This window comes from Bufo bufo, chromosome 2 (assembly GCF_905171765.1).
Source record: "Bufo bufo chromosome 2, aBufBuf1.1, whole genome shotgun sequence".
NCBI lineage: Eukaryota > Metazoa > Chordata > Amphibia > Anura > Bufonidae > Bufo > Bufo bufo.
This window is the reverse complement of record NC_053390.1, coordinates 830,654,757-830,676,034: the sequence shown is the minus strand read 5'-3', so window position 1 is coordinate 830,676,034 and position 21,278 is coordinate 830,654,757. Positions and strand designations below refer to the sequence as shown.

The window sequence follows — 21,278 nt, the reverse complement described above, 5'->3', positions numbered from 1 at the left end:
TAATTTTCGCGTATGCACATGCAAAAATGCACTATACAGTACCCAAAAGCACTATAAAGAAAGTATATTGGTATATAACACCCCGCTTCAATCTGTTTTTTGGGGGGCGACTAGTATATCACACCAGTAGAAATGATTTGTTCCAATAACTCTCGTCCCTCTATATACCTGCAGTATCGCAGCAGAACCGCACACAACTGCCGCACAATACAAATGCACTATAATATACTAACATTGTACAAGGAAGGCAATCCATTAGAATATACATGAAGATAAAACGGAACCTTTAATAATGTTACTATGAGGGTCCATTCACACGTCCGTAAGTGTTTTGCAGATCCGCAAAACACGGACGCCGGCAATGTGCATTCTGCAATTTTTGGACCGCACATCGCCGGCACTATAATAGAAAATGCCTAATCTTGTCTGCAATTGCGGACAAGAATAGGACATGTTCTATTTTTTTGCGGAAACGGAAGCACAGAGGCGGAACTGCGGATCCGCAAATGCGAATGCAGACAGCACATTCCGGCCCCATTGAAAATGAATGGGTCTGCACCTGTTCCGCAAAATTGCGGAACGGATGCGGACCCATTTTGCGGACTAATGAATGGAAAAGATATCCCTCAAAATGAAAATAAATTTAATTATTAAAGTTAAAGGGGCTCTGCACTTTGTTTTAACTGATGATCTATCCTCTGGATAGATCATCAGCATCTGATTGGTGGGGGTCCGACACCCAGGACCCCCGCCGATCAGCTGTTTGAGAAGGCAGTGGCGCTCACTGTTTACCGCTGGCCCAGTGACGTCACGACTAGTATCAACTAGCGTGGGCGTGGCTAAGCTCCATTCAAGTGAACAGAACTTAGCCCCGCCCACGCTAGTTGATACTAGTTGTGACGTCACTGGGCCAGCGGTAAACAGCGAGAAGGCTGCAGCGCTGCTGCCTTCTCAAACAGCTGATCGGCGGGGGTCCTGGGTGTCTGACCCCGGCCGATCAGATGCTGATGATCTATACAGAGGATAGATCATCAGTTAAAATAAAGTGCAGAGCCCCTTTAAGCAAAAAGTATAGCTGTGGTCGGCAATAACAAGTGCTCGGCGGCACTAAATCAGAAACCATATGTCCTACCACAATCCGGGGGGTTCCAGTGCACATCGATGAATCCCGGAGGGAAAGCAAAAGCATCCATCCCTGGGCTAGATGATGAGGTATTGAAGGACAGGGTGGGCAAAGAACTGTCCCTGATATTGCCCTACAGGGGGGGCTATTCTGGCCCTGATAGCCTAACCACAGACCACCCGCCCTGATAAGAGCGACCCTGTACAGAACCTTACCCTATATAAAAATGGCACTAGTAAGCCCCTGGCCCCTAGGCCCCTGACTTCCAGGTGATCACTATATAGATCTATGTGTTTTTGACTCATTATAAAAGTATATTATAAGTATATCGCACCCCTCTGTGTATCACACCTATCGATAGCACACCTATACCAGTCCTTAAAAGGACTTTTGTGGCCCTATTAGCTAGCGTTTGGTGTCCCTAACAGCCTGTCCCTGCTCCACACAGCAACCTCTCCCTACACTGGCAAAACACTGAATGTAAAATGGCGGCCAGATCGGGTTTATTTATAAGGTAGGGGGTGTGTCCATGTGCTGAAACATCTCAATTGGCTGTCCTGTACCACCTGATAGATGTGTCGTGGGTCAAAGTTCTTCATAATGTAAAAGAATATGGCGGGCGCAAATTTCTCCATATGTTCGCATGTTTGGCGAATCGCCACGAAACGACCGCCGGGCGAACCGCAAGGCCATCTCTAGTCATGGAGATTTCATTGATTTCTCTGGTGAAGAATAAGCCAAGTTCATTCTTATTAAGTCGTGAGACAAACTCTTTAAATGCAATACTTGTGCCATTCAATAAAATGAAGACATCGTCAATGATCCTTAACTATAAAACAATCGATGAGGTCCACTTCTCCATTTCATCACTGAAGACAACCTCTTTCTCCCACCAGCCCAGGTAGAGATTGGCAAACGTCGGGGCACATATACTCCCCATTGCCACTTCCCTGAGCTGGTAGTATATCTTGCAATTGAAAATGACTCAGTATAAATTCAAGTAATTCCATCACAAAGTCATTATGCGCGGAGAGATGTGACCCTCTCTCTACCAAGAATGTTTTCACCGCTTCACAGCCTTTTTTATGTGGTATCAACGTCGAGGCTTGCTAGGAGGGTGCCTTTTTCGCAATAGATGTCATTCAAGCGTCTTAGGACATCCATCGAGTCCCTGACGTATGATGGAAGGCCTGTAACAAAAGGCCTCAGAATTTCATCAACGTATGTACTAATTTTTTCAGTCAAGCTACCTACCCCTGACACTATAGGCCTGCCTTTAAGAGGAGATACCCCCTTGTGAATCTTTGGCAGGTTATAAAAGGCTGCCAATATCGGATGTTCAGGTAACAAGAAAGTAAACTCCGTTTTGTCAATAAGGTGTCGCTCATTGAGTCTTGCAAGATATTAGTGAGTTTCTGTTTGAACCTCTCTGTCGGATTATCCTCCAGTCTCTTACAGCACATTTTGTCATCTAATATCCACATACACATTTCGACATAACTTATTTCATCAAGGATCACCACGTTCCCTCCCTTATCAGAAGGTTTTATCACGATGGTGGAATCATTATTAAAGGGGTTATCGGAGTTATGGGGGAAAAAAAAAAAAAACTTATAAAACTCATCAGGACATACATATACATTAGTTAAGCTTGATTTCTTAAGAAAGAAACCCATATTTACACTTTTTCATGGTTCTGTTATTGCTGTGTTTACATGCTGAAGTACATGCTGAGGGGGCGTGTAACAACAATGACTGAGCTCTCCCTAATGAATATTTCTGGGCGTGAACAATCTGACCTTCCCCTCACCCTGCTCTGCACATCCTAACTTTGCATAAAAATAAAAAAAACAGTCACATGATCATCTCCTAGCTCACACAGACAGATCATCCTGTCACATTGCAGATACACAGGCTCTATGTATCTAAGCTCTATGTATCTAAGCTCTATGGCAGCTCTGTGTATCTAAGCTCTATGGCAGCTCTATGTATCTAAGCTCTATGGCAGCTCTATGTATCTAAGCTCTATGGCAGCTCTGTGTATCTAATCTCTATGGCAGCTCTGTGTATCTAAGCTTTATGTATCTAAGCTCTATGGCAACTCTGTGTATCTAAGCTCTACAGCAGCTCTGTGTATCTAAGCTCTATGGTAGCTCTGCGTATCTAAGCTCTATGGCAGCTCTGTGTATCTAAGCTCTATGGCAGCTCTGTGTATCTAAGCTCTGTGGCAGGTCTCTGTATCTAAGCTCTGTGGCAGCTCTGTGTATCTAAGCTCTGTGGCAGCTCTCTGTATCTAAGCTCTGTGGCAGCTCTGTGTATCTAAGCTCTATGTATCTAATATAGCTTAGATAAATATAGGTATCAGATAGCTTAGATACATAAAGGTGTCATATATGACACCTATATCTATCTAAGCTATATTACAGCCATATCTATGTTGACTATATACTATGTAGTCACTGTCCCCCCCCCATACACAATGCAGTGTCCCCCACCCCTCCATACACACAATATACACAATGCAGGGTCCCCCTCCCCTCCATACACAATGCAGTCACCCCCACCCCATACACACAATGCAGTCACCCCCACCCCATACACACAATGCAGTGTCCCCCACCCCATACACACAATGCAGTGTCCCCCACCCCCACCCATACACACCATGCAGTGTCCCCCACCCCATACACACAATGCAGTCACCCCCACCTTCCTCTCCCCGGGAAACCTAAGAGCCCAGGCAGAAGCACATGTCTTTACTCTCCGGTGTAAACTGCAGGGAGGGCGGGTCTTTCATCCGATTGGCTGTCCTGACTTTGCCTTCTCTCTTTTATTGGCTGAGCTGCTTGTCCTTCATTCCTGCTCCTGGATCACAGCATTACAGCGAGTGGCAGCGCCTGAGTAACCCTTTCCTAATCAGAGCTCTCCTGTACACTCTTTCAGTGCAACATAGGAGCTTCTGTTTTGCACAGTACTATCGGCCCTGCTGCTCTATTGTTATGATAATAAGATCGCAGCAGCCAGATACAGGGAGAGAGGGGGCGGGCACCAGAGGCTCTGACGTCTCGTTTACAGAGCTGGGCCACTCCTTAAAGCAGGGAGAAGCTTGTAAATGAGACGTCAGTGCCAGAGAAGGGTTGATGACGTCGGGGGTCACATGACCCAAATCAACAGTGTGGAAACAGCGCAAAATCAATAAAGTGAGTACATTAGAAATGTATCTTTAATGATGTATAAAGCAGCCCTAACACATCTTTTTTTTAAGTCGGATAACCCCTTAAAATTAACTTTTATTAGTCAATAGTTAAAATATTAGGCCCATTAACTTACATAGAGACTACATACATTCGTAGTCAAACGCCACCAATGAAAAAGGTGGAGAGAAGAAGCAGGTGTGAAATGTAAACATGTATTCAGCTGCATCAGAGACCATTGGGCAATATACTCATTCATTGCTTTAATCTTATTCTTACCTGTCCAAATACCTTGCGCTTTAAATACCTGGGTAGCGCTTCTTATGATTCTATAAGAACGACGCACCCCATTGGGCTTTCTATGCCATTATGTTTATGTGGATTTGAGGGGTGGGTTGAGCTAGCCCATCTCCCAACCCCTGATCTCCATATCCCCGCCCCCCTAACCCTATCCGAATTACCGCTACGTCACTGTAGGAGATGGACACAGGGTGATTCTGACACACCTCTAGTCCGAGTCCCGGTCATGTGACTTCTTGTTGTGATGCGGCGCACTCGTGACTAGCTACGTCACGATTCACGTGATCGGAGTATCATGTGTCTCCTGGAAGGGGCGGATCTATCTAGGCCCGCGCTGGTTTAGAAGAACGCCGGCACGGCCACTCACTGCCATCGCTGCCATACGCAGGTGGAGTGGACCCTGAACCGCTGCACACGGAGAAGCTAAGTTATCAGTTTTACAATACTGCTCTTTCTCTGGCTGGCCCCAACATACTTGAAAGCGCCGTAGACGCTTCTCTATATGTGCATATGTGTATACTTTGTTTTGTTTTGCATATAGGTCCCCTGATGACCTGGTTAATTGCCAGTGAAACGCATCGGGACTATGTTTTTGCTTGGTACTAGATGATGCCTATGTCCTTGAATGTGTGACGCCTTTGCATTTCTGACGAAGCTGGGCAGTCACTGTCATTGCCTGCAAGGGACACTAAGGGACATACAGTGAGGGCACAAACTGAGTTAGAACTAGGGGATACATTAGGGGAAGAGACCCAGCATCTGTCTCCCTCTTTATCTGTGTCCCTTTATTTCGTAAACTCACCCTCCAAGCAAGTGTTTACATTTCACACCTGCTTCTTCTCTCCACCTTTTTCATTGGTGGCGTGTGACTACGAATGTATGTAGTCTCTAAGTAAGTTACTGGGCCTAATATTTTAACTATTGACTAATAAAAGTTAATTTTAAGGTAATCCCACTATTCAATTATATTTCTAATATTCATGGGTGCCATATACACTGCTCCAAAAAATAAAGGGAACACTTAAACAACACAATGTAACTCCAAGTCAATCACACTTCTGTGAAATCAAACTGTCCACTTAGGAAGCAACACTGACTGACAATCAATTTCACATGCTGTTGTGCAAATGGGATAGACAACAGGTGGAAATTATAGGCAATTAGCAAGACACCCCCAATAAAGGAGTGGTTCTGCAGGTGCTGACCACAGACACTTCTCAGTTCCTATGCTTCCTGGCTGATGTTTTGGTCACTTTTGAATGCTGGCGGTGCTTTCACTCTAGTGGTAGCATGAGACGGAGTCTACAACCCACACAAGTGGCTCAGGTAGTGCAGCTTATCCAGGATGGCACATCAATGCGAGCTGTGGCAAGAAGGTTTGCTGTGTCTGTCAGCGTAGTGTCCAGAGCATGGAGGCGCTACCAGGAGACAGGCCAGTACATCAGGAGACGTGGAGGAGGCCGTAGGAGGGCAACAACCCAGCAGCAGGACCACTACCTCCGCCTTTGTGCAAGGAGGAACAGGAGGAGCACTGCCAGAGCCCTGCAAAATGACCTCCAGCAGGCCACAAATGTGCATGTGTCTGCTCAAACGGTCAGAAACAGACTCCATGAGGGTGATATGAGGGCCCGACGTCCACAGGTGGGGGTTGTGCTTACAGCCCAACACCGTGCAGGACGTTTGGCATTTGCCAGAAAACACCAAGATTGGCAAATTCACCACTGGCGCCCTGTGCTCTTCACAGATGAAAGCAGGTTCACACTGAGCACATATATAGAGATAATCCACGGCACACCAATGTCTTTTGCTTTGAAAATTTATTATAGGTACAAAAAAGTATTCACAAGATTTGTCAGTATATGACTGGTCGCGCCATGATTATAATATGAGCATAAATCACATATATTTGTAGGCCATAATGTGTCCCAACGTTTCGGTCCTGTCAAAGACCTTTCTCAAGGGATCGTGGCCGGGTAGCAAACGGCATGATACAGGCGCTGGAGCACATGTGACAGACGTGACAGAGTCTGGAGACGCTGTGGAGAACGTTCTGCTGCCTGCAACATCCTCCAGCATGACCGGTTTGGCATTGGGTCAGTAATGGTGTGGGGTGGCATTTCTTTGGAGGGCCGCACAGCCCTCCATGTGCTCGCCAGAGGTAGCCTGACTGCTATTTGGTACCGAGATGAGATTCTCAGACCCCTTGTGAGACCATATGCTGGTGCGGTTGGCCCTGGGTTCCTCCTAATGCAAGACAATGCTAGACCTCATGTGGCTGGAGTGTGTCAGCAGTTCCTGCAAGACGAAGGCATTGATGCTATGGACTGGCCCACCCGTTCCCCAGACCTGAATCCAATTGAGCACATCTGGGACATCACGTCTCGCTCTATCCACCAACGTCACGTTGCACCATAGACTGTCCAGGAGTTGGCAGATGCTTTAGTCCAGGTCTGGGAGGAGATCCCTCAGGAGACCGTCCGCTACCTCATCAGGAGCATGCACAGGCGTTGTAGGGAGGTCATACAGGCACGTGGAGGACACACACTACTGAGCCTCATTTTGACTTGTTTTAAGGACATACATCAAAGTTGGATCAGCCTGTAGTGTGTTTTTCCACTTTAATTTTGAGGGTGACTCCAAATCCAGACCTCCATGGTTTAAAAAATTTGATTTCCATTTTTTTTTTTGTGTGATTTTGTTGTCAGCACATTCAACTATGTAAAGAACAAAGTATTTCAGAAGAATATTTAATTAATTCAGATCTAGGATGTGTTATTTTTGTGTTCCTTTTTGAGCAGTGTATATTACCATCATTTGACTGGTATCCATCCCAGTTAAGAGATCATTCTAAAAAGATTCAGATCCTTAACCCAATTGAACGGGTTGAAATGACAATCTGGGACAAAGAAAGGTCCTTTTGCAGTAAACTCGTTTCTACCCGATTGAGGGGATGTTTAAAAATATTTATGATCTGAGGTTCATCAAAATCCGTGCTATATCCTATGTGTCCCTTCTCTTTCTCAGTTGGTAGTCTGCTACTTATCGTGCTGTCTCTAATAAAACCTCCTCTGTTGCTCCTCTGGCTTACTCCACATCCTCGACCTCTGCTCTGATACCGACCTCTACCCCTACTTCTGCCTCTTATAAATGAACTGATATTAATCTGAGCTTCTGGTTCAGTGTCATAATCAGATGACGACTGATCTGTCTCACTCTCAATATGACTTCTATCACGCATTAAAACTACAGTCCATGCTCCAAAAGTATCTTGGATACAGGAGTTACAACTCTGTGATTAATTAAACAAACACTGGTGTTCTCCTACATCCAGCCTGAATTTGTGGAACTTGGCAGATTGCCACATTTTAAATGATGTTTTAAATAAAGTAGAGTTTTAGCGTTATTTTTTCAGGCAGTAAGCTACCATTATTATTACAGCTTAATAAGTCAGGTATGAAACGCCAGTTGTATTACATTGACCCCAAAGTAGATGTGTAGTGATAGAGAACAGTCCAATGTCAGAGGGTCCAAGCAGAGCCAGGCCCCCACAAAACCAGTCAGCAGGACCAACCCTATCAAACCAGGCATACGGCATGGTAGGGTTGATCTTCCTGATTACATAATACCTGATTTGTGAAATCCGATGCGGAGTTCCCAAGAAAAGAAAGGATAATATTATTTATGCAAATGAGGGCTCGAGAGCACAAAGGGGTGGGGCCTAGCCCCTCAGTTCATTAGCTTTCCATTGCCTCCCATGCCCCTTGGTGCATGTGCGTAAATAATAAAAGTTTTTTTTACAAGACAGTCCTACTAGATTGTCTGTCTGGTTTAATATTGTTGATCCTTCCAACATCTTTCCTTTAATGACAAGGCAGCAAATTCATGAAGCGCACCTCTTGGCACAGGGAATGAGGATGAGGTGTTTCCCAGAAGTTCCAGTACCCACCTTACTACATCTGATCACCTCACCCAGAACCTACTGCATCTCCAGATACCTTGGATTCAAGTAGAGCGCTACTCCCAATGTAGCTCTTCCTACACCAGACCCTGATTGCACCTAAGGACCAAGCCATATTCCTAAAGCTGTCACGCTGATCTTCTGGGGGAATTTCTCCTGCCCTCACAACCTAATATTTTGGCTGCTACACCATGCAATTACCAGCAGCACCAGATCAGCTACTACAGTAGTCTACACCGAAGGTCTGTCTGGAATGGAGACCATTTCACAAAAAGTACAGTATTTATGGACCTTTCAGCCTTCCAGAGGAGACAATATCCCAGAGCAGTCCCCCACATACGATCCCTCCAATGGTCTTTCCTGCTGGTCTTTATACTAAACATTTGTAATACCACACATTCCAGCTTCTCTCATTGACGTGTGCTTTCCCAAGAACCCCATCAAAACCCACTGACTAACAATTATAACTACATATGACTCCATTTGGACCACTTTTCCCCCATTCCTTCCAGACTCCCAGTGGTCATACAGGAAATAACAGCTCAGCCAATCAATGGCTGAGGAGGCTCACTACTGTGGCCTATGATTGGCTGGGCTGTCATTTCCTATGTGTCAAAGGGGACCAGAAGAGGATCAGGAAGGGTAGAAACGGCAGTGGTGGGGAATCCTGAGGTCAGTAGTTCTTTGTTTATTCTTTTTAATCCATTCAGGGCCCTTTGTAAAAATTTCACTACCCCTTTAATGAATCCATATTCGGAGACTGGTTAAATGATATAAACATATAATATATAATATGTCTATTAGGTACTGCGCGACGTGCTCCCTGTATACTTCCCCTACCCGTCGGTACTCAAGGGCCCGCAGTATTCAGTGATACAGAAACCCACAGATTGGTAAATACCTGATCCTGGGTGTTCATCTGTTTTGGCTGTTTGTCCTGCGTTTTTCTTGGTTTTCTTTTTCTTTGGTCCCGTCCGGGATAAAGCGAAGTACAGGAGGCTGGACCCTATCGGTTTTGGTTTAATATGGAGCTTGCCCCGGCCGGTGGCACAGCTTGATTTTTTGAAAAGGCTGCTTATTCTGCGTGACGTCACGGCAAAAGCTACGGTAGGCTAGGAGGACCAAAATTACTCCAACGCATTTCGAATAGTACGCTATTCTTCGTCAGGGATGCTTCTTCTGGCGCCTGGTGTTGCTTTTAAAGGTCCGAAGAATAGCGTACTATTCGAAACGCGTTGGGGTAATTTTGGTCCTCCTAGCCTACCGTAGCTTTTGCCGTGACGTCACGCAGCGCTCCGTGCGAGCGCGAATAAGCAGCCTTTTCAAAAAATCAAGCTGTGCCACCGGCCGGGGCAAGCTCCATATTAAACCAAAACCGATAGGGTCCAGCCTCCTGTACTTCGCTTTATCCCGGACAGGACCAAAGAAAAAGAAAAACAAGAAAAACGCAGGACAAACAGCCAAAACAGATGAACACCCAGGATCAGGTATTTACCAATCTGTGGGTTTCTGTATCACTGAATACTGCGGGCCCTTGAGTACCGACAGGTAGGGGAAGTATACAGGGAGCACAACGCGCAGTACCTAATAGACATATTTCATACATCATTCTTTGATTCACAGAGGTGGCGATACCGCTGCGGTACCTCAGCGGCAGGTAAAAAAAGTGTAAGCGCCTGTGTAGGACAAGTAAGAAGTGTTTTACTAAAATATAATATATAATGGATAGAAGGTGAAAACCATAGAGTCACATACAAGGACAGTGTACCTGAGGTAGGTACTCTTGTGTAACATATCTCCATTCCTGAGATGATTACTCTTATATACTATACACTTGGACAGAAAATAACTCTGCCCCATCACATCTTTATCACTTTTGTGAAAACATTCCAAACACTTTTTAAATAAAAATGAAAACAAAGAATTTATACACAATTTATAATATTAATACTCCAGATTGTCTTCAAAACGTATACATTTTACAAATTATAAAAATGGCCAAAAAGGGCCTCTAAAGCGGCAAACATAAATAATGAAATCCTCGAAAATCCAAAAAATTCTAGTCCCGTCAGGTCTGCGCTGGCGGAGGCACTTGTGGCCTCAGTAATGAGTTTGGGTCGGTTTTTGGGTTGTTGTTTGTCTCATTTCTGCTCTTCAGTCTCCAATCTACAAAAAATAAATCAATATGTGAATTAAAATGTCCTGAAATATTTAAAATCATTTTTATCTGTTATAACTGCATGAACAAATTATGGAAAGTATATATTTTTTTAATCCTACAAACTAATTTGTCTTTTGTGAAGACTTTTGATAACTTCAGTGTAAATTTAGAACTTTACAATCCTGGAAAAAAATATCTATTTCTGTTCACATTACCTGAATCAGCCCCTAAAATAGCTTTTCCACTGTATACTGTTTATGGCGATTCTAGGTCAGTGCATATAATTGGATCCATATGTTTTATGGGATAAATTTTCTGTCAGTTTAGATTATTAGGTGTTCACCCTATAAATGATCAATTTGGGAAGGGGGGCATTCATACTTTCCAGATTTAAATCCTAAATTGTTGGGACATTTTAAAACCCTTCCCTGATTAAAATTGCCCATTGCAATTCAAATTAGTATAAACAAACATCGACCAGAGACGAGCACATTTCCTAAACTTAGTTTCAGGTCTGATTCGTTAGAATCTGCAGTCAGATACGATCCCATCCGAATAAATTTGTTCCGAATCTAAAGTGCCCCAAATGTCACAAATCTTCTGATCTGTAAAATGGTGGCTTCCATTTTGAGATTTTTGTGTGAGACAAATCACAAAAGTTTCAGATTTGCTGAAATGTAATTTTTGGGGGAAATTCGTAACAAATTTGATTCATGTAGACTTGATGGCTCATCTCTAACCGATTGCAGGACATTCCCGCATGTACGATGGGGCTTTTGAAAAGTACGTCCAGTACCAATGACCGTTCTCTTGCTGATTAAGTGATATTTGCCGTATTGCCCTTCCTCTTCCTCTATTGTGCACACAGCTTTCCCGGAAAACACCTCTAATTTGTCTACTTCTTGTCTATCGCATTTGCACTATAGAGCCTGGGACTTACAAAATAAAATGATGAGCACCACTCGTAAAGACAAGGATATCAATGCTGCCACAAAGTACCACATCTTCCAAATCACCGGAATGTCGTAGTCTGAAAAAAAGCAAAACATTTCATTGTCTACGAACTGAATATTACTGACTAATGGTTGTGGACCCAGTGTGGTAACTAACTGGTTTGGCGTAGGACTAACCTTAAGGGTGTTTATTCTGGCGCCTCCCAGTATTCACCCTATAATTCCTGTACAGGCATGAGGACTTCACTGTGGGTTAGGAACCAGACCGCTACCTGGGATAGTAGCGGTCTGGTTGCTAGTGCCGCTACACTAGTGCAAAGTTCCAGAAGCACAGGCAAGGCATTAATTCAGAACCAAGCAGAGTACAGGAAACTCCAAAGCAGACAAAGATGAGGCAAGAGACAAACCACGGAGCACTGACAGACGAATAGGCTTCAGGAACCCAGAAATAATCACCTCAGGAACCTATTCATACATAGCAGATACATGAGCAGAAACTGAGGCGCAGAACTTTACAACACAGTTCAGATATAGCATGTCCAGATGCAGAAACTTGGTAAGACTGATCAAAGAAAAACTAGAACTTGGGAATTCATTGGCAAACAGAACTAGGACAGAATTCAGACCATGCATGGAACAGACTCAAGTGCATAGCAAACAGACTCCACAGTATCCAGATACAGACAGAAGGTGCAATTATCCAACAGAAACTGAAGTTAAACAGTCAGGGGCTGGAACTATATAACAGACTTAGGCCCCTTTCACACGGGCGAGTATTCCGTGCGGATGCGATGCGTGAGTTGAACGCATTGCACCCGCACTGAATACCGACCCATTCATTTCTATGGGGCTGTGCACATGAGCGGTGATTTTCACGCATCACTTGTGCGTTGCGTGAAAATTGCAGCATGCTCTATATTCTGCGTTTTTCACGCAACGCAGGCCCCATAGAAGTGAATGGGGTTGCGTGAAAATCGCAAGCATCCGCAAGCAAGTGCAGATGCGGTGCGATTTTCACGCACGGTTGCTAGGAGATGACCTGTGGTGAGCATTAATTACTGTAACAGGACCTGTGGTGACGTCACTCCGGTCATCACATGGTACGTCACATGATCTTTTACCATGGTGAATCACCATGGTAAAAGAACATGTGACGTACCATGTGATGACCGGAGTGACATCATCAAAGGTCCTGTAACTGTATTTAATGCTCACCACAGGTCCTATTCAACAAAGGAGAAAGAAGCAGATGCCGGACTACGCGATCAAGTGGACTAAGGTGAGTTAAATTATTTTTATTTTTTTTCAACCCCTCCAGCGCTAGTTTACTATGCATTCTGTAATCAGAATGCTATTATTTTCCCTTATAACTATGTTATAAGGGAAAATAATACAATCTACAAAACACCGATCCCAAGCCCGAACATCTGTGAAGAAGGTCGGGTTTGGGTACTACACATGCGTGATTTTTCTCACGCGAGTGCAAAACGCATTACAATGTTTTTCACTCGCGCGGAAAAATCGCGGGTGTTCCCGCAACGCACCCGCACATTTTCCCGCAATGCCCGTGTGAAAGAGGCCTTAAACTCATTAGTCAGATGCACACACAAAGCCATTAACCCTTGCCATACATAACTGAGGAAAGATACAAGCAAATTGGCACCAATACACACCCACAAGTAACCGAGGCTAGGACGCACGGAACAGTGGCAACATGAACCACTATAATACAAATTCAAACCCACAAGAAGCTGGTTCCTGGTGCAATGGCACAATTGAAACACCATTGTAACCCTGAAATAATGAATCAATACTTATCAGGTAAAGGTATTGAAACCCTCATGTACAGTGGTGCTTGAAAGTTTATGGACCCTTCAGAATTGTCCATATTTCTGCGTGAATTTGACCTAAAACTGCATCAGATTTTCACACAAGTCCTAAAAGTAGATAAAGAGCCAAAACAAACGAATGAGTCCAAAAATATAAGACTTGTTCATTTATTTATTGAGCAAAATGATCCAGTATCACATGTCTGTGAGTGATAAAAAGTATGTGAACCTTTAGGATTAGCAGATAATTTGAAGGTGAAATTAAAGTCAGGTGTTTTCAATCAATGTAATAACAAACAGGTGTGAGTAGAAAATTATCCTAGTACCGCACACCCACCCCTCCCCTCTCCTCTACTCTCCCTGCATCCTTCTTTCCGTCATCAGTCATTTTATGCTACAGTAGGTGTTTGTGATATTGTGCTTTTAGCACGACAGCGTCGCGCTGATACTCGGCGACATGGTGCCGAGATCTCGCACTCACTGGAATAGTGACAGCACATCCCAGCAAGCGCGTCATAGAAGCGACGGGAGATCCGACTTGGATTCCCGCCAATTCTACACGTGTGCGGCGTTTGTTATGAATCCTGAGGGGGAAGTCCCCGCCGGATTTTAAATAAAAATCCGGCCTGGGTCCCGCCCTCAGGAGCATACCGGGCCCTTAGGTCTGTTATGGGTTGTAAGGAGAGCCCCCCCTACGCCGAAAAAAACGGCGTAGGGGGTCCCCCTACAATCCATACCAGACCCGTATCCAAAGCACGCTACCCGGCCAGCCAGGAAGGGAGTGGGGATGAGCGAGCGCCCCCCCCCCCCTCCTGAGCCGTACCAGGCTGCATGCCCTCAACATGGGGGGTTGGGTGCTCTGGGGCAGGGGGCGCACTGCGGCCCCCCCACCTCAGAGCACCCTGTCCCCATGTTGATGAGGACAGGGCCCCTTCCCGACAACCCTGGCCGTTGGTTGTCGGGGTATGCGGGCGGGAGGCTTATCGGAATCTGGGAGCCCCCTTTAATAAGGGGGCCCCCAGATACCGGCCCCCCACCCTAAGTGAATGAGTATGGGGTACATCGTACCCCTACCCATTCACCTGCAAGAAAAGTGGTAAAAACACAAATAAACCACACAGTGTATTAAAATATTTTATTTTTCTGCTCCGGAGGCCGCCCCCTGTCTTCTTTATTAGCTCTTTTACCAGGGGGGGCTCTTCTTCTTCCGATATCCCGACGGGTCTTCTCCGCTATCCGGGGGGTCTTCTCAACTCTCCGGGGTTCTCCTTCTGTCTTCTCCGCTATCCGGGGGGTCTTCTCAACTCTCCGGGGTTCTCCTTCTGTCTTCGCCGCTCTCCGTTGTTGACTCGGCGCACCCCGGTTCTTCGTCTCGCGAGACTCGGCGCACCCCGATTCTTCGTCTCGCGAGACGTCTCGCGAGACGAAGAACCGGGGTGCGCCGAGTCAACAACAGAGAGAGGCGAAAACAGAAGGAGAACCCCGGAGAGTTGAGAAGACCCCCCCGGATAGCGGAGAAGACAGAAGGAGAACCCCGGAGAGTTGAGAAGACCCCCCGGATAGCGGAGAAGACAGAAGGAGAACCCCGGAGAGTTGAGAAGACCCCCCGGAGAGCGGAGAAGACAGAAGGAGAACCCCGGAGAGTTGAGAAGACCCCCCGGATAGCGGAGAAGACAGAAGGAGAACCCCGGAGAGTTGAGAAGACCCCCCGGATAGCGGAGAAGACAGAAGGAGAACCCCGGAGAGTTGAGAAGACCCCCCGGATAGCGGAGAAGACAGAAGGAGAACCCCGGAGAGTTGAGAAGACCCCCCGGATAGCGGAGAAGACAGAAGGAGAACCCCGGAGAGTTGAGAAGACCCCCCGGATAGCGGAGAAGACCCGTCGGGATAGCGGAAGAAGAAGAGCCCCCCCTGGTAAAAGAGCTAATTAAGAAGACAGGGGGCGGCCTCCGGAGCAGAAAAATAAAATATTTTAATACACTGTGTGGTTTATTTGTGTTTTTACCACTTTTCTTGCAGGTGAATGGGTAGGGGTACGATGTACCCCATACTCATTCACTTAGGGTGGGGGGCCGGTATCTGGGGGCCCCCTTATTAAAGGGGGCTCCCAGATTCCGATAAGCCTCCCGCCCGCATACCCCGACAACCAACGGCCAGGGTTGTCGGGAAGGGGCCCTGTCCTCATCAACATGGGGACAGGGTGCTCTGAGGTGGGGGGGCCGCAGTGCGCCCCCTGCCCCAGAGCACCCAACCCCCCCATGTTGAGGGCATGCAGCCTGGTACGGCTCAGGAGGGGGGGGGGGTGCTCGCTCGTCCCCACTCCCTTCCTGGCTGGCCGGGTAGCGTGCTTTGGATACGGGTCTGGTATGGATTGTAGGGGGACCCCCTACGCCGTTTTTTTCGGCGTAGGGGGGGCTCTCCTTACAACCCATAACAGACCTAAGGGCCCGGTATGCTCCTGAGGGCGGGACCCAGGCCGGATTTTTATTTAAAATCCGGCGGGGACTTCACCCTCAGGATTCATAACAAACGCCGCACACGTGTAGAATTGGCGGGAATCCAAGTCGGATCTCCCGTCGCTTCTATGACGGCTCTGTCTCCATCGCGGCAAGCCAGCTCGGCGCTGGCTCCCGCGATGGGGCTCGTATGTGCTCAATCTCGCCGAGAAAGAGAGCGAGATTGACACAAAATCGGGTTCACCTACTGTATAAATATAGTATATTGGTCCATCTATCCGCTTTCCTATTGTAGTCATAGGGTCCCCTACTTCTCACATGTCTTTGACCACTTGAAGCACTCAGACATTGTCCAGGCATCTTACGTTGTCAAGCTGCTCACTCATGACCTTCAGTGCTTGCTAAGCCATGCTTGGATGCTGTCTCTCATGGTCTCTAGCAAAGTATCCTCCACTTATGGGAGTATGGCTGCTGTATTCACAGCGGAGGTTCCACCTGTACTCGTGTGGCCCGCCATCTTGCTGTAGACATCTGACTAAGTCCGCCGGAGATTGCACCCAGGTGTTTTATAGATGTGACAGGCACACTCGCGCCAGTCGCTTCTTCTTGGGTTGCTCCCAGGCGTATAATAGTCCGCAAAGAAAAAAAGAAACCCAATGTAAACTCTAAGCAACTAAAGGCCTCTCTCACATTAGCTAATAGTTAATGTTCTTGATTCCACCATCAGGTGGACACCAATGGTGTGCATGGCAGAACTGTAAGAAAGATGCTACTCTCCATGAAGAACATTGCTGCCCATCTGCAGTTTGCCAAAGATCACCTGGACAAGCCTTGTAAGCTCTTGGAACAATGTTTTGTGGACAGATGACACCAAAAAAGAACTTTTTGGTTTAAAGAGGACTTATACAGCAGAAGAATATATGTAGAAGAATATATGTATTTTATTAAGACATATTCAAATAACAAAAAATATACAACATAAGGCACATAGATAGAGGAGGGAGGGAGACCTCAAGTAATGGGGTCATGTACAACCTCCCTCACAAAAACCCAACTAACAGGGAAAAGGAATCCCAGCCCTGGGTATAGAACAGCATAGATATGTGAGAACTGTAGGTTCCCCCAAAGTGACATATAGTAATGTGTATGCTGCATGCATATAAAAGGTAAGTATGATCGCACGTAGCAGACTTGCCCACCCGGGGTGACTGTGATGGCCGCATAAAAATGCAGGTAGCCAGATAACTATAGTACAGGCAGGGCAAGTGTGCTAAGTGCAAGCAATAACATCAAAGTAACAAACTAGCCGTGCATGGCAACAAAACTTCAATTACCCATGGTATGCTGGACACAGAGCCTGCGACTGGAGGACATGGGGGGGACACACAGGAGGACATGTGAAGAGACAGTACACTGGGGGCAAATTGCAGTATGGGGGCAAATTACTATGTGGGGGAAAAATATTACAGTGGGATTACTGTGTGGGGGCAAATTATTATTAGAAGGATTACTATGTGGGGGCAAAATTACCATATGGGGCAATTTGAGGGAAACTACTGTGTGGTGGCAATTACTGTATGGAGGCAAAATACTTTATGGGGGCAGTGTGGGGTATATACTGTGTGGGGACAGTGTGGGGGAAACTACTGTGTGGGGGCAGTGTGGGAGAAACTACTGTGTGGGGGCAGTGTGGGAGAAACTACTGTGTGGGGGCAGTGTGGGGGAAACTACTGTGTGGGGGAAACTACTGTGTGGGGACAGTGTGGGGGAAACTACTGTGTGGGGGCAGTGTGGGGCAAACTACTGTGTGGGGGCAGTGTGGGAGAAACTACTGTGTGGGGGAAACTACTGTGTGGGGGCAGTGTGGGAGAAACTACTGTGTGGGGGAAACTACTGTGTGGGGGCAGTGTGGGAGAAACTACTGTGTGGGGGCAGTGTGGGAGAAACTACTGTGTGGGGGCAGTGTGGGGCAAACTACTGTGAGGGGGCAGTGTGGGAGAAACTACTGTGTGGGGGCAGTGTGGGGGAAACTACTGTGTGGGGGCAGTGTGGGAGAAACTACTGTGTGGGGGCAGTGTGGGGGAAACTACTGTGTGGGGGCAGTGTGGGGCAAACTACTGTGTGGGGGCAGTGTGGGAGAAACTACTGTGTGGGGGCAGTGTGGGAGAAACTACTGTGTGGGGGCAGTGTGGGAGAAACTACTGTGTGGGGGCAGTGTGGGGGAAACTACTGTGTGGGGGCAGTGTGGGAGAAACTACTGTGTGGGGGCAGTGTGGGGGAAACTACTGTGTGGGGGCAGTGTGGGAGAAACTACTGTGTGGGGGCAGTGTGGGAGAAACTACTGTGTGGGGGCAGTGTGGGGGAAACTACTGTGTGGGGGCAGTGTGGGAGAAACTACTGTGTGGGGGCAGTGTGGGGGAAACTACTGTGTGGGGGCAGTGTGGGAGAAACTACTGTGTGGGGGCAGTGTGGGGGAAACTACTGTGTGGGGGCAGTGTGGGAGAAACTACTGTGTGGGGGCAGTGTGGGAGAAACTACTGTGTGGGGGCAGTGTTGGAGAAACTACTGTGTGGGGGCAGTGTGGGGGAAACTACTGTGTGGGGGCAGTGTGGGAGAAACTACTGTGTGGGGGCAGTGTGGGGGAAACTACTGTGTGGGGGCAGTGTGGGAGAAACTACTGTGTGGGGGCAGTGTGGGGGAAACTACTGTGTGGGGGCAGTGTGGGGGAAACTACTGTGTGGGGGCAGTGTGGGAGAAACTACTGTGTGGGGGCAGTGTGGGGGAAACTACTGTGTGGGGGCAGTGTGGGAGAAACTACTGTGTGGGGGCAGTGTGGGAGAAACTACTGTGTGGGGGCAGTGTGGGGGAAACTACTGTGTGGGGGCAGTGTGGGAGAAACTACTGTGTGGGGGCAGTGTGGGGGAAACTACTGTGTGGGGGCAGTGTGGGAGAAACTACTGTGTGGGGGCAGTGTGGGGGAAACTACTGTGTGGGGGCAGTGTGGGAGAAACTACTGTGTGGGGGCAGTGTGGGAGAAACTACTGTGTGGGGGCAGTGTGGGAGAAACTACTGTGTGGGGGCAGTGTGGGAGAAACTACTGTGTGGGGGCAGTGTGGGGGAAACTACTGTGTTGGGGCAGTGTGGGAGAAACTACTGTGTGGGGGCAGTGTGGGAGAAACTACTGTGTGGGGGCAGTGTGGGAGAAACTACTGTGTGGGGGCAGTGTGGGGGAAACTACTGTGTTGGGGCAGTGTGGGAGAAACTACTGTGTGGGGGCAGTGTGGGGGAAACTACTGTGTGGGGGCAGTGTGGGAGAAACTACTGTGTGGGGGCAGTGTGGGGGAAACTACTGTGTGGGGGCAGTGTGGGGCAAACTCCTGTGTGGGGGCAAACTACTATATGGGGGCAGTGTGGGGGAAATTACTGTGTGGGGGGGCAAATTACTATGGGTGCAGTGTGTGGGAAATTACTATATGTAGGTAGCATGGGGGACCTTGCTATTGGAGAGGCACTGTAGGGGCAATTCTATTATTTCTGGGGACACTATACAGGGATTATTACCTGGATCACAATAGAGGGTGTTGTTATTACTGGGGGTCTCTAGGGGACATTATAGCTGCTGTTGACACTATAGGGACATTTGGGGTAATTTATCAAACTGGTGTAAAATAAAACTGGGTTAGTTGCCCATAGCAACCAATCAGATTCCACCTTTCATTTTTGACAGCTCTTTTGATAATCCAGTGCCTGCCTGTATGACAGTGTGTGTATGAAATAGTGACGGTATGTGTAGAAGTATGTGTGTAACAGAGTACTGAGCTTGAAGGGGGTGCCTAAGTTCAAATTTTTGAGGTCAAACTACAGGGATGCTGTTAAAAAAAAACGAAAAAAACAAACAAAAAACACTTAAACTCACCATCCTTATCACTATTTGATCCAGCACTAATACTCTGTTCTCTCCGCTGGGCTGTAGCTGGGACATAATGTTTTGGCTGCCGCCGTAAATTCCCTGCGTACCGCACCTGACTGCTGTAACTAATCAGTGATCTCAGTGGTAGCCAGTGATTAGCTGCAGCAGTCATGTGAACTATTACACTACAGCTTCCTATATTTAGGATTATTTTCAAGGATGTTGATGCAAATCGGAAAACCGCCTTAAGTGTAAATATCTGTATGAAACTATAGGGTGGGCCTCTAGAGTCACTTTTACTGGTGGGCCCTTGGCACCCCAGTCGGACACTGTGTACAGCTATCAGTTATAACACCTGCCCTTGTACAACTGAAGAAAAAGTAAAACTATATCGGTCTGCTTAGCTCCTCCTGCTCTATAACCTACTGTCTGCAGATTGTTCTGCATTTTGTGGTGACAAGTTCTCTTAAAATGAGAAACAATATGTTTGTAGAAACGAAAACCCTGTATTCCAGCATAAAACTCCATTCCATCTGTGAAACACGGTGATGGATGGTGGTACCATGGTTCAGTTTTGCTGCACCTGGGCCAGGGTGGCTTGCCATCATAGGTGGAACAATGAATTCTAAAATATACCAGCAAATTCTAAACAAAAATGTCAGGACATTTGTCCATCAGCTGAATCTCAAAGGAACGTGGGCCATGCAGCAAGACAATGTCCCTAAGCTTGCAAGTCATTCTGCCAAAGAATGGTTAAAGAAGAAGAAAGTTGAAATTTTGGAATAGCCAAGTCAAAGTCCTGACCTTAATCCAATAGCAATGTTATAGAAGGACCTGAAGCAAGCAGATCATGGGAGAAAATCCACCAACGTAGCAGAGCTAAGGCTGATTGGTATGGAGTAATGGGCTAACATTCCTCCAAGCCGATGTGCAGGACTAATCAACAATTACAGGAAACTTTTAGTTGCACAGGTTGGTCACACCAGATACTGAAACCAAAGGTTCACATACTTTTGCCACTTACAGTTATTGTGATATTGGATCAATTTCCTCAATAAATAAATGGCTAGTTTAATATTTTTTACTCATTGTTTCATTTGGTTATCCTTACTTTTAGGACTTGGATGAAAATCTTACAGTTTTAGGTCACATTTATGCAGAAATATAGAAAATATTGAAGGGTTCACAACCTTTCAAGCACCACTGTATATACCAACCACATGTCACCTTCTAGGTAGCTATAGAAGAACATCTTCTATAATACTGTAAAAGCAATGTGGTATGTTTTAGAAAGACTATTAAGCCACAGACTAAAAGTGTCGGGATCGTTAGGACATGGTTCATTCTTAGTTTTATAACTTGTGTTTGTGATTAGTGATTGTGACTGCATTTCA

At 46.6% G+C, this 21,278-nt stretch overlaps 1 protein-coding gene across 5 annotated transcripts in view; it reads right to left on the bottom strand.

Moving 5' to 3' along the window:
- Window positions 1-10,301: 10,301 nt before the first annotated feature.
- The window catches only part of LOC120990516, a 57,032-nt gene continuing 46,055 nt past the window's right edge, over window positions 10,302-21,278 (bottom strand). For 3 of the 5 annotated variants that reach the window (XM_040419378.1, XM_040419379.1, XM_040419380.1), the window contains 2 exons: window positions 11,677-11,766; window positions 10,302-10,741 (listed from right to left, as the gene is read on the bottom strand). In XM_040419378.1, coding sequence (XP_040275312.1) covers window positions 10,644-10,741; window positions 11,677-11,766 — 188 coding nt within the window. In that variant the 3' untranslated portion in view covers window positions 10,302-10,643. Of the gene's footprint in view, window positions 10,742-11,676; window positions 11,767-13,275; window positions 13,627-21,278 lie in introns of those variants that run through there. The other 2 variants (XM_040419382.1, XM_040419381.1) reach the window with 2 other exon arrangements.